This window comes from Macaca nemestrina, chromosome 3 (assembly GCF_043159975.1).
Source record: "Macaca nemestrina isolate mMacNem1 chromosome 3, mMacNem.hap1, whole genome shotgun sequence".
In the NCBI taxonomy this organism is placed as follows: domain Eukaryota; kingdom Metazoa; phylum Chordata; class Mammalia; order Primates; family Cercopithecidae; genus Macaca; species Macaca nemestrina.
The window spans coordinates 23,687,501-23,701,961 of record NC_092127.1 but is presented as its reverse complement, the minus strand read 5'-3'; the positions used below and the strand labels follow the sequence as shown (position 1 = coordinate 23,701,961).

General features: G+C 34.6%; 1 protein-coding gene across 2 annotated transcripts in view; it reads left to right on the top strand.

Moving 5' to 3' along the window:
- Nucleotides 1-14,461, top strand: part of LOC105466716 (tolloid like 1) — a 226,004-nt gene that overhangs the window by 117,122 nt on the left and 94,421 nt on the right. For both annotated transcript variants that reach the window (XM_011715828.3, XM_011715829.3), the window contains 4 exons: nucleotides 240-392; nucleotides 919-1,036; nucleotides 7,811-7,989; nucleotides 12,161-12,266. In XM_011715828.3, coding sequence (XP_011714130.1) covers nucleotides 240-392; nucleotides 919-1,036; nucleotides 7,811-7,989; nucleotides 12,161-12,266 — 556 coding nt within the window. The remainder of the gene's footprint in view (nucleotides 1-239; nucleotides 393-918; nucleotides 1,037-7,810; nucleotides 7,990-12,160; nucleotides 12,267-14,461) is intronic.

The following is a 14,461-nucleotide window of genomic DNA, read 5'->3' as shown; positions in this document are numbered from 1 at the left end:
TCATCAAAATTCACTCACAGAACATTAAGAAATAGTATTTTGACACGAAAGACTTCAATATTTTAATGCTTTTGTTCAAGTATGTAATACAGCTGAAGTTTTTCTTTAATGCATTTTGACTTCTGGCATTTATACAAAAAAATATGTAAATAAGACATTTTAACTTTTTTCCTTTAAGAGGTAAATGATTCCCTGACCAAGAACTTCTGTTTCACAGAATGTTTTAAATGTCACTGCAGGCTTGGAGCAAAACAACACAGTTAAGGGTAAAGTACCTCTACAATTCTCAGGGCAAAATGAGAAAAATCGAGTTCCCAGAGCCGCTACATCAAGAACGGAAAGAATATGGCCTGGAGGCGTTATTCCTTATGTTATAGGAGGCAACTTCACTGGTAAGATACTCCCAGAATGTCTGTTTTCATAAAGAAATAAAAACTATCACACAGATTAAGTGTCTGTTTTTATAGAACATTAACATAGGATACATAGTATGAAGTCAAGGTTGGAAAACTACTTCATTAACTTAGGTTATTAGTGTAGAGTGTCTTTGAAATTGAAAAAATATATTTGGTCTGTGTTCTAAGAGTTTAAAGCACTGTTCTGGTTTTTAAACAGAGTTTCAGATGTGCCTATCAAATTTGGAAGCTGATCTCTTTCAACTGACAGGAAGAATGTATGCCTCATTTATAGAGCCTTGTAGTCACATATTTGTAGAGATAGTGAGCTTTAGGCCTCTGATTATAAAGTGAGTGTCCGTTCTTAACAATGACTCATTTGTGGTGCCATAAACTAGTATTATTTGGTTGATAATAGTGGTGGCATTCTACACTGCTCAGCCAGACTTAAGGTAGAGGATCCAGCAAGCAGCATTCTTCCTGGGGCAGCCAACTTTTCATTAACATCACACATTTTTTCTAGGCAGCCAGAGAGCCATGTTCAAACAGGCCATGAGGCACTGGGAAAAGCACACATGTGTGACTTTCATAGAAAGAAGTGATGAAGAAAGTTACATTGTATTCACCTATAGGCCTTGTGGGTAAGTAGAACTAGGGACTGACTTAAGGAAAAATAAATTAAAAGAAGCAAAATTAAATGTCCATAGGTAAGATTTATTTCTTAAGATTCAGTAATGCTGAATTTTGGTAATTTATCTCGCTACTCATTTTACAGTTCAAAGTTTTCTCTGTGTTGTGTTTTTGGTACTAGGAAGGATGATACTTGTATAGGAATTGATCACTGGCTGGCAAAACATTATAATCATTCTAACTTCATTTGGAATTACCATTGTTGACACAGTTTCATAAAACATCATATTTCATGATGATTTTTCTATGATAATGCTTCACTTAAATCTCATAAAAATTCATTTAAATTGTTTAAGAGCTTGGGAGTTGGTGTGCACAAAGTACTTCAGCTCGACTAGAATAAGATACTTGTCAAGTCAAGCACGTTAACACTCCCATTGGGCTTCAATATTGGGTCTTTTATCTCATAATAAAAGACAACAATGTGGCAATAAAAGTGTAGCGTTTAACAATATCTAGTGTAATTGTTCATTGAGAGCCTGCAAGGTAGTGTAATTGATATTGATGCCAACATACATCAATTCTGTTTCTGAATTTAATCTGATAAGAAACACATCTTACCATTTAATAATGCTTTTATCACTTTCATTCAGCTCTCCTACAAAGTTAGACAACTGGTAACTCTTGCAATTTTTTAAAATAAGAGGTAAAATAATCTTGCCCATATTTGTAGGAAGGACTATTATATATGAAACTACCTGTGTCTTTTAGAACATTAACTATTATTTCCCACCTTATTCCACTATAGGCAGCTCTTATTCAATTAACATTTATTGGTACATTTTCCATGTCAGGCCTTTGATAGATGGGAAAATAATAAAATATAATAAGCAAAAGGTGAAGGTCGGAACTTTTTGCTACTTATCTCCAGCACATTTCCTCTTCTTAAGTTGTATACAAGTATAGTTTATGTATGACTGCAGGCATGTTTGTATATATAGACACATGCAGGTTTCTAAATATATGATCTCTTTGATTCATCTTCAGTGGGACATATGCTTTAACCTTCACCCTTATATTGGTAAAAGGTTTGAACTGAGCTGTAAGTATTTCATTTACATTTGTGCTTAGTATAACAATATGAGAGAACTCTGGTTGTAGCTGATTAGCAGGGTGCTCATCAGACTTTCTCAGCTACTTATCCTTATAGAGACAGGTAAGAGAGGAGGTTCTCTAACTGCCTTCTTATTTCTTCTTTTCCTTATTTTTTTCTTCAACGAAGTATTTTTCAATGTATAGTTATTGTCATCAGTGGTATTTATTTATTTTGCAAGATGATTGATTATTATTTGCAAAATGTGAGATTATTTTATGACAGAGATTGATTTCATTCTTTGTGAGAGATTTATGTAACTATGTGTATTACCTCAGTCTATTAGGTAGTCTTTTATAGCTAAATATATTCTATTTACATGACTTCTCTTATTAGATAATTTTTGTAGAACAATCTTACTTTTTAAATCTACTTATCTTTAATGATTGCCAAAAAAATTAAAAAATTACATAAAAATTAACTAATTTTTATGATTAACCTTTAAATTAATGTGTTAAAAGATTAAACACAAATTAAAGATTTATGTTTAATCTTTAAATTTAATGATTAAATGGTATTTAACTTTGGTCTATTTGGTTATTCAGGTTATAAAAGTAGACACTTTCAGGCCGGGCGCGGTGGCTCATGCCTGTAATCCCAGCACAGTGGGAGGCGAGGCGGTGGATCACGAGGTCAGGAGATCGAGACCATCCTGGCTAACACGGTGAAACCCCGTCTCTAGTAAAAATACAAAAAAAAAAAAAAAATAGCCGTGCGTAGCCGCGGGCTCCTGTAGTCCCAGCTAAGCGGGGGCTGAGGCAGGAGAATGGCGGGAACCCGGGAGGCGGAGCTTGCAGTGAGCCGAGATCGCACCACCGCACTGCAGCCTGGGTAACAGAGCAAGACTCTGTCTTTAAAAAAAAAAAAAAAGGAGACACTTGTTCCTATACTTGTTGAATTCTTATTTTGTCCCACTTCCATACTACGTTTTGGGAATGTAATGTTGAGCATAAGGTGTTTTCTCTCCTCGAGGAGGTTATATAGTTAGGCAGAGGGGTGTGCTAGCCAGGATTCTTCTTTGCAAACAACAGAGACTGGCTAACTTAAGCAGAAAAAATAATTTATTAGAAAGTCCTTTCTCCATCTGAGACCACCTCAGCCTGGACTTTGTTGTCCATATCACTATCAGCATTTTGATCAAAACCATTGAACAAGTCTGTAGGAAGTTCCAAACATTTCCACATCTTTCTGTCTTCTTCTAATCCCTCCAAACTGTTCCAACCATTGCCCCTTACCCAGTTCCAAAGCTGCTTCCACATTTTCAGGTATTTTTATAGCAGTGCTTCACTCCCAGTACCATTTTTTTTTTTAATTAGTCTGTTTTCACACTGCTATAAAGAACTACCTGAGACTGGGTAATGTATAAAGAAAAAAGGTTTAATTTATTCACAGTTCTGCATGGCTGAGTAGGCCTCAGGAAATTACAATCATGGCAGAAGGCAAAGGAGAAAGTAAGTACCTTCTTCACAAGGCACCAGGAGAGAGATAGAGAGAGTGCGGGGGAAATTGTCACTTTTAGACCGTCAGATCTTGTGAGAACTCCCTTATTATCACGAGAACAGCATAGGGGAGACCACCTCCGTGATCCAATCACTTCCCACCAGGTCCTTCCCTCAACACGTGGGGATTACAATTTGAGATGAGATTTGGGTTGGGACACAGAGTCAAACCATATCAGCCATAAAGTGCAGCTAATTTTTTTTTTTTTTTTTTTTTTTTTTTTTTTTAAGAGACGGGGTTTCACCATGTTGCCCAGGCTGGTCTCAAACTCCTGGCCTCAAGGGATCCACCTGCTTCAGCCTCCCAAAGTTCTGGGATTACAAGCATGAGCCACCATGCTCAGCCCTGGAAAACTTATTAAATCAAAACAAAAAAGAAACAGTTATTTTAATGAAAAGGTATATGGTGATTAACCTAAATAATTGAAACTATTTCAAATATGGCACATGAAAAGGCAGAACCAGTTCCACCTTCATGGATAATCTAATAGATTAGCTTCTAAAGGGGTTTTGTTCCAAAAGGGTTTGGTCTACCAAATAATGTTCCGAAGGGGTTTTGGTCTACCAAACCAAGGCAAAAGTAGGAAGTAGCAGATTTTGATTTACCTGATTACTATCTATGACTTATGGAGAGGTGAGGCTCTTCTGTTGATAGGGAAAGTTTTGCTCGGGGCTACAGGTAGACCTTAAAATGTCCAAACTTTAAAAGTGGCACACAAATGAGAAACAAAAATCCAACAGCTGTATACGAGAAAATGGCATCAAACCTGGATGACATTAGAAACTAAGATAATATGTAGACATTTTAAAATCACATTAAAAATACATATTACCCTTGTCTTTCCATGACTAATATTTGTCTAAGCATATATGTAGTTATTTTCTTAATCTGAGAGTCTAGAATTCGTCTGTCCCCAGGACCTTCAATTAGTTAGGGATCAAAACACCACATTTTTGTTTTTTCACAGGACCATTGTAAAATAATACCTCTGAATAAGGCAGTGTGAAGTCTATTTTTCCTTTCCATTATGAAACCCCATCTCATAGGAAATTGCTATGAGTGCAATTATGCTAAAAAGGATGTTTTAGATGAAATAAATTGACCACATTGCTTTACTGTCTCCCACATTTTGACTTGCAAAGAACTTTATTCCCTGAATAAAGCCAGCAAGAATGACTCAATAGGGGTAATTTAGTTGCTGTATAATCATCAGATGCTTCAGTTTCATTACTATTGACTTAAGGTAGCAAATATTTTAGTTTAAATATCTCCAAAATTTGAAAATTTTGTGTTTTTTCTTCATCTAATATATCTTTAGGCATGTAATAATATTCAAATATATAATAAGTACCCACATACGAAGTAAAGCATATTATTTGGAAAAAAAAAAAAAAAAAACTACCTGGGGCAAAAACAAATTTCATTGATTCCTCTTTTCGCCCACCAGTTACCTCTTTCTTCTTTCTACTACTGATTTATTAAACTCAGTTAACTGCTATAATAAATTTATAAATGATGAGTACAAATCAATTCATCTAATTGGCATAGTGTGGATGAAAATTCTTAGGCGTTTAAAGCCTACAGAAACAATTTGAAGATGAAAAAAAAGGGCAAGGGGAGAGGGAGATAAGGATTTGTATTTGTGGAAAATCAAAAGGGCTGTCAAATGTACTTACCCCAGAAACTGAAATAGTGAAATTCTTCTTAATCATTTGGTCAATTAGTTTTGGGCAATTTTCTCTTCCAATTTAATAAATCAGAAAAGGTGTTTGGCAATGTCTGGTGCATCATGATCCCAACTATTTGAAGCCAACTATTTAGTGCCCTCTGTTGCTGTGCTATTGATGCTATTTTAATTTAAACTCTAATTATTAACATTTTAGATGATTTATAATTGTAGCTACTATAATATTATGCCATTTAAAATTTGTTTTAAAGTGGGCATCCTGTGTACTCAGTCTTTCCCACCCTGTGTCCCAAGAATATTTGGGACTGTCACACACTCACACACTTACATTTGCACACACACACAATGACTAGATGGAATTTCTATAATTTGGATAGAAAACACCATTGAGGCTGGCCACAATGGCTCACATCTGTAATCCCAGCACTTTGAGAGACCAGGGCAGGTGGATCACCTGAGGTCGGGAGTTCAAGACCGGCCTGGGCAACACAGTGAAACCCCATCTCTACTAAAAATACAAAAATTAGTCTGGCGTGGTGGCAGGTGCATGTAATCCCAGCTACTCCAGAGGCTGAGTCAGGAGAATCACATCACTGAATATGTATAAATATCAATCAATTGATGAAAATTTGCAGAAAGAGATTCCTGGATGTTTCACATTCTATTTGACAGTCAAGGAGATTCTTTCAGATGATGAAATAAAAAATTAATCTCAATTATTAGACTGCTCATTTGACATAAATCACATAAATATCATTCATTATACTACTCCCAGTTGTTGATTTTTCTTTACTACTTGTCTTAGTCTGATCAGGCTGTTATGTCATAGACTGGGTGGCTTTTAAACAACAAACATTTATTTCTCACAGTTCTGGAGACGGGGCATTGCAGAATTGGTGTCTGGTTCATAGACGGATGTGAGATGTGTTTTTGCTGTGTTCTCACATGGTGGATAGGGTCAGGGGAGCTCTCTGGGGACTTTTTTATAAAGGCAGTGATCTCTTTATGAAGGCAGAGTCCTCATTATCCCTAAATCACCTTCCAAGGACTCTGCCTTCAAATACTATCACCATGAAGATCAAGTTTCAACATATGAATTTTGGGAGGACATAAATATTCAGTTCTTAACACCAGTTAACCGTTAACCTTAGTTAATTCATCTTTTGAAAATAATTTTCTGGCCAGGCGCGGTGGCTCAAGCCTGTAATCCCAGCACTTTGGGAGGCCGAGACGGGTGGATCACGAGGTCAGGAGATCGAGACTATCCTGGCTAACACGGTGAAACCTCGTTTCTACTAAAAAAAATACAAAAAACTAGCCGGGCGAGGTGGCGGGCACCTGTAGTCCCAGCTACTCGGGAGGCTGAGGTGGGAGAATGGCGTGAACCTGGGAGGCGTAGCTTGCAGTGAGCTGAGATCCGGCCACTGCACTCCAGCTTGGGCGACAGAGCCAGACTCCGTCTCAAAAAAAAAACAAAAAAAGAAACAAAATAATTTTATTTCTTTTTTTTGTTTTTTAAGAGACGGGGTCTTACTCTGTTGCTCAGGTTGGAGTGCAGTGGTATGATCCTAGCTCACTGCAGACTCAAACTCCTGGGCTCAAGTCATCCCTCCACCTCAGCCTCTGAAGTAGCTAGGATTACAGGTTTGCACCTCCATGCCCAGCTAATTTTTGAATTTTTTGTAGAGATGGGGGTCTTACTATGTTTCCTAGGCTGGTCTCAAACTCCCGACCTCAAACAGTTCTCCCAGGGTGGCCTTCTGAAGTGCCAGGATTACAGGCATGAGCCACTGCAACCAGCCACAAATAATTTTCTTTAATTAACGTCTTCTTTGAAACGTTTCTTTTATTAAAAAAAATTATTCCATGAGTAGAAAAAGTAATTTCTTTTTTTGATTAACCAACATATTTCATAAATAAGTTTCTGTTTTTCTCAAAGAGGAAAAATAAACTTTCCTTACTTTTACAGTTAATGCTGAAATAATATTGCATTATCATCAGATAACCACACTGACAAAGTAGTAACCTAAGTAATTAATATGAATTCTGAGGATAAAATTATATTAGAAATAAATGTGTATTGATGTCTTCAGCTGAACTATATGTCTTCAGAAATACAACATCATCATCATGATATAATTGTCATCATCATGATAATTATTTTATTTTCTGATTTATTTCTGAATGCTTCTAAAAATGATGTAAGCATATTTTCTAATATATAGATAATTACAAAAGCACTTGAACTGATTATTTGGAAACTTTTGTTGAACTTAAATTTGAAAGGATACCAGAAACTAGTCACATGTAGTAATAAGAGGTTGTTGTACTCCTGAATGTATTGGACTTCATAGCTCATCACTATTCTTTACAAAAAATTCACCGTATTGTCAGTTGTCCGGCACCACCTTTCCACCACTATTTCCACTTTCTCCTTTATTCCAGATGCTGCTCCTATGTAGGTCGGCGGGGAAATGGACCTCAGGCAATCTCTATCGGCAAGAACTGTGATAAATTTGGAATTGTTGTTCATGAATTGGGCCACGTGATAGGCTTTTGGCATGAACATACACGACCAGATCGAGATAACCATGTAACTATCATAAGAGAAAACATCCAGCCAGGTGAGAGGCATAGGATGTGTTGGGTTTAAGGCTGACTGGGTATCTTTGAATCGTATTTATGCAGTTTATTATTTCACTTTCCCAAAAATGTAAACCTATATTTTTGATATGAGAGAGTAACATTTTACTTGATTTAAAATTACCCATGATGATTTTATATTTTAATTTTTTTCCTGGAGACTGTGTGATTTCATGCATTTTTAGACTTGCTTTCTTTTTTAAGATTTAGCTGTTTTATTTCTAAACTTTGGTGCTTTCCAAGAATGAGTGTGAGCTATTGAACCATAAATTAATATTATTAAATATTTCTTTTTTACTTAAACGTTTTTTGTACTAAGTTCTGTAATTTATGTTATAAGGATTTTAAAAGGGCCCAGGGTTTGCCATAAAACGTGCTGCTACCATAGGAATCTGTGTTAAACCAGGTACAATTTCTGGAGAAAATCCAGTGAAATGAGTCATTTCCAAGCTAATATAAATAGTTTTTTCTGAGATTTTCCTCTTAAACTTGACTACCTTCAAGACAAATTCTTAGGAAAGTTTTCAGTAATTGAAATATAATTTCTACTTAAAATCCATTTTTCTCTGATAATTGATATTTGATAATGGCCTCAATGTAAGACTTTTTATTTGTTTAACTTTTATGTACATAAACATCAGTATATTTCAGTTGCCAAAAAATATTCTGTTGTTTGGAATTTTCTCGTAAGGTATTTTAAGTATGTATTTTAAGCATAAGCAAAGTAAAAATGTGTTTTTATTTTCTTATTCATGATCAGTTTTGTTACAGACCTTGAATTCCTTCTGTAATTAGCAGTACTGACCTCTTTATTTGCTCATTATATATTTGATGCCAATTATTTATTGAGCCAATTTTAGGCATTGAAGATACTGTCATGAAAACTACAAAATTTAGTGTGGGATATGTGCATTATGTATAAATGATTGCAAATGAGTGAGAAAAGTGACAGTAGTTAGTAATATATGTTGAGAATACTGTAGCGTCCAAGCAAGGCGTGACGAGAAGTGCCTTAGTGAGTCAAGGCAGTTGTAAAGGAATGGAAATTCAGAAGTAAAATAGAAGTATTTCAGGCGGACAGAAGAGTGATTAAATTTCAAGCAAAAAGAACTTCATGAGCAAAGCTACAATTACAGAAAATTGAATTATTTTTATGTGACCATTATGGTTGATGGCGTTACAAGTGGGAGATTAGTTGGTATCTTATCCTTTACTTAGAGAAGATTCTCTATGATGTAAACCTGGGGAGGAAATTCAGGTTTTATTCTCTAGCTAGTGGGGAATAATTAAAGGATTATAAGCAGGAAAAGTTCAGATTAAAATAAAGAGAACTCATTTTCGCATTCAGACTTACAGCGATCATTAACTGGGTGTGGTGGGATGTGCCTGAAGTCCAGAAAACCTAATAGAAACCTAAATAAGTAGATATGAGAGGTGACTAGTTTCTTAGTTAGGGTAGTACATGTCAAAAGGAAGAAGAGGAAATAGTCTTTCAAAAATATTTTAAGAGGAATATCATCATGTGAGGGGAAATCTTCAAAAGTTTTCTTTTTAAGCCAGAAGATGAATGTTGGTACCATCACATGAAACATTTGAGATATTGAAATATTGATAAAACAGCATGTTTTTGAGAAAGAGAAGGACAAATAATGATTCAATTTAGCATATCCTTGAATTTAAAAAGTCTTTATATGATCCTTATTTTGTAGAGAAAGGAAAGGTGAGTCTGGACTTCAGGATGTATCTAAAGATAAAAATTTGACATAGATTTGACTAATTAGGGAAAAACTGGAGGGAGAAGAAAAAAAGGTTGAGGATATAAAATGGGCAAAAACAATATTTAAGCAATATTTAGTAGAGAATGTCCTAAAAGACTAAGAATGTGTTGCCGAAAAGGTAAAAGAAAAATCAGTGGATTGTGGTGTCCTGGAAGCCAAGGAAATAAATAATTTGAAGAATGGCAAAGTGATCTGTAGAGTTAAATATCAAAAATTAGTTTAAAAAAGTATACTCCTCTATATAGAAGACTCTAATGCATGAACCGACTACCAAAATTCATCCTATATATCACTAGGAGGGAAATAAAGAAGAAATAAATCTGAAAGTTATTTCAACTACCACATAAATGAGAACTTTGCTGTTAAAAAGAGTTATTAGTGTTTTCTAGCCAACAGAAAAAAATAATTTATTGGGTGAGATTTCCTGAATGATGGGAACCACTGTAACAGAGCAATTCCAGTATGAAAGTGTTCATGTTGAAGATTAATCTTCAACAAATTTGTGATTTGCTGTCACTCAGAAACTTAAGATCAAGTCTTAGTCAAGGGTGATGTCTAATAAGCTCACACTTTGGCTTCGCATTTGTATGCAAAATCAGTGATTATGATAGGAACCAAATTGGCATAAGGATCTAATCTATGTTGGAATATGATTTCAAGAAGGAGGCTTGCCATTTTTAAAACTGTCAAATGTGGTTTCCCTTAGTGCTATGTATTCTGTTTCTCTTTCCTTCTTTCATGTAATAAGTATATTTTTCTGTTATTTGGGTTATGTATGGCTATGTTGTTTTTAACTAAAAAAAAATATTGTGTCATATACACATTATGTTCTCAAGTTAGATGCATTGAAATATATTACTGAAATTGCGTAATGTTCTACTTTCAGAAATTTTTATGAAACATTTTGCCTTAGTTAGAGAATCTGGTCCCATATTATACTCTAAATTGAAATCTTACAGGTTAGTAAGTATAAAATTAGATCCATAGCTTTTTGAAAATCTGATTGTGGATTTGTTATATTAGACTTCAGATTCCTTATGAGACAAGAGTTTTCACATTTGCCTCTATCATGGGTTGAAGAGAATGTTGAATATTTCCCAAGAATGGTTATAACATAAATAGACCTATCAGAGATTTGTGGAGCACATATTTCATTACAAGATCTGGTTAGTTAATTTTAAATTATGTATTGTTTAAATTCATTTAAAGACAGACTAAAACACTTTGGTCTGGGACTTGGGTTCAACTCCAGGTTGATTCTTCATTCTTAATTCTCTAGCAAATATCCCGGATTTCCTTTATCACATGTAGGAGAGACATAACTCAATTTCTTTATTGCCTTTAGAAAACTCTTTGTTAATGTGATCTTTTTATGTTTAATTGAAATATGGCAAATGGAATTAAAAACCTAAGTAGATGAATGGCATAATAGTTCCATTTTTAGCTCCAAAAGTGAATTTGGAATTCCTGTAGCTCATCTTTCTTTGTCTTTTGATGTTTCAAAGCTTTTTGTTACATAAGTGATATGATTTGCACAATCTTTGGGTACTTAAATTGTGAAATCACTAAAACTTAAACTCTGTTTTAAGAAATGTTTCTTTCTGGAACCATTGAATTTAGGTCTGTGTTCTTTTCAAATTTCGAGAAATAATACTACAATACAGATACAAACAGGCAATTGAAAAATCTATTAAAAATGATGTCCAGAAGTTAAACTAACAGATGTGGAGATTTAAAAAAAACATTCAAGTTCTGAAGCATATTCTTTTCAATCTCAAAGGACAACTGCCTTTTCATCAAGAATAAACTTGTTTCATTTTTAAATGAAAGTAGAGAATTGGCTGCTATTGTTTTATCTTGTGTGATGAAATCATGGAGCTAAAGCCTGCAGAGCTTTGTTTAACTAATACTGCTTTTATATCTTTTCCCATTGTTTCATAGAAGGTATCTAAACCAAATAGGAAGATAATTTTTGTGGGACCTGGCAGACCTAGTCATAAAAATGGGAAACTCATTAGATAAAAACATAACTTTTTGTAATTATTTGTCCATTACCAAAAACACAGTAAGATTTTAAAGAAATAAATATTATGAGGTGGTAAAAGAGCATATGTATGAAACAAAGTCAAAGTATGCTTTTTGGTAGTCCACCTTTTTGCGGAAATTAACACTTTGTTCCAATTCAATATTGCTTTTCAGTATGATGGTAGAGTGAAGACAGATGCTTTTTGCATGTGCCTGTGCGTTTGTATGTAAATTCGATCAGCAAGATCAGTCATTTCACAAAGAACAGATGCAGGTGTAGGAAAGGCCTTCTGGTCTATTTTCTGTCCGTTAAAAGGCTTCTGAGATTTTGTTTATCCCTGGTTCGTAGGTCAAGAGTACAATTTTCTGAAGATGGAGCCTGGAGAAGTAAACTCACTTGGAGAAAGATACGATTTTGACAGTATCATGCACTATGCCAGGAACACCTTCTCAAGGTTGGAGTCTCAGGTTATACCTTTTGACTTTTAATTCCTTTCCTCCATGTGGCTCCTCACAAAGCTATGCCTGACATTAGAACTAGAATTGCTTTCAAATATTGCTACCTCACTGCAGAAAGTAGAAAAATAATCCATGAACATTTATAGCCAAGAGCAAGTATTTAAAAGGCATTTTAAAAATATAATTTTACATTCTCTACCAAAAATGTGAATTTAAAGTGATAAGATGGTATAAATTATGTAAACAGTTTTATACTTCTAAATCATTAAAAAGTTGAATTAAAAGCATTACCAACCCAATCAGCATGTTAAATTGGCAAAGCATTTTTTTAATGAAAATTGGATGTTCATAAGCTAAATAGGTTATTTAGCAGCTCAGTTGGAATGTTACAGTCTAGGCGACTTGTGCTTTATACTGTGTATTTTCTACTGCTCAAGTACAACTTACACTCAAAAACTGATATTACTAAATGAATTGTCAAATAACAGATTAGAAAGATATTTTGCCTCATATAATTTAGAATTATAGTTCATCACTCATTAACCTTAAAATTATGTCATTAATGACTTAAAGCTACTTTTAAAGAATGCAATAAATTTGGGTTTTGATCTACTTGATTCTAAAGATGATGTCATCAAGCAAATAGTTCCCAGGTAAGGAATTTGGAACTGTTAAACCATTGAATTCACCCCTTTTTCCATTTATGCCCATTTTATGCTCTTATGTTATTTCAACTCTTTTTTTTTTTTGTGCCCACTTATGTCCATTTCACAGTTCATTAACATCTATTTCTGAAGGCAAGGTCAGGAAAAGGGAAAAATATTCAAATTTATTAAGCTGCTTTTATAAAACTTTTTTGGGTAAAAAGTAGAGAAGGGTGTGTAAATGAAACCTTAATACTTGGACACATTCATTAACTATTCATTTTTTCCAAACCAAAGTTTATTATTTAAAAAATTTGTGTTAACTGTGTTTTTAAAATTACTGTTTTCTAAAGTACATTATTTTATAGACATACGTATTCATTTGTTAAAATATAATTAACTATCCAAATGCTTATTTTTTCTAGAATATGAATTTAAGTTTTGATAGAAATATCTACCCAGTAATTTGACCTGAAATTAATCATAAAGAGTTACAGAATTTTATTTTCTGGTAAATGCTTGGAATGGAGTTTTCTATAAAACATGTAATAAATGGGTATTTAGGGTCCAGTTCAGTCCAAGTGCCTCTCTTCTGCTACTGAATTATGTTATTTAGAACTAACCTGAGTTTTGATTCCTTGGAACAGAGAAGGTACTGGAGAGTAGAGAAAAACGATTTATTCTTTTTTTTTTTTTAATTTATTTATTATTATTATACTTTAAGTTGTAGGGTACATGTGCATAACGTGCAGGTTTGTTACATATGTATACTTGTGCCATGTTGGTGTGCTGCACCCGTCAACTCGTCATTTACATCAGGTATAACTCCCAATGCAATCCCTCCCCCCTCCCCCCTCCCCATGATAGGCCCAGGTGTGTGGTGTTCCCCTTCCTGAGTCCAAGTGATCTCATTGTTCAGTTCCCACCTATGAGTGAGAACATGCGGTGTTTGGTTTTCTGTTCTTGTGATAGTTTGCTAAGAATGATGGTTTCCAGCTGCATCCATGTCCCTACAAAGGACACAAACTCATCCTTTTTTATGGCTGCATAGTATTCCATGGTGTATATGTGCCACATTTTCTTAATCCAATCTGTCACTGATGGACATTTGGGTTGATTCCAAGTCTTTGCTATTGTGAATAGTGCCGCAATAAACATACGTGTCCATGTGTCTTTATAGCAGCATAATTTATAATCCTTTGGGTATATACCCAGTAATGGGATGGCTGGGTCATATGGTACATCTAGTTCTAGATCCTTGAGGAATCACCATACTGTTTTCCATAATGGTTGAACTAGTTGACAATCCCACCAACAGTGTAAAAGTGTTCCTATTTCTCCACATCCTCTCCAGCACCTGTTGTTTCCTGACTTTTTAATGATCGCCATTCTAACTGGTGTGAGATGGTATCTCATTGTGGTTTTGATTTGCGTTTCTCTGATGGCCAGTGATGATGAGCATTTTTTCATGTGTCTGTTGGCTGTATGAATGTCTTCTTTTGAGAACTGTCTGTTCATATCCTTTGCCCACTTTTTGATGGGGTTGT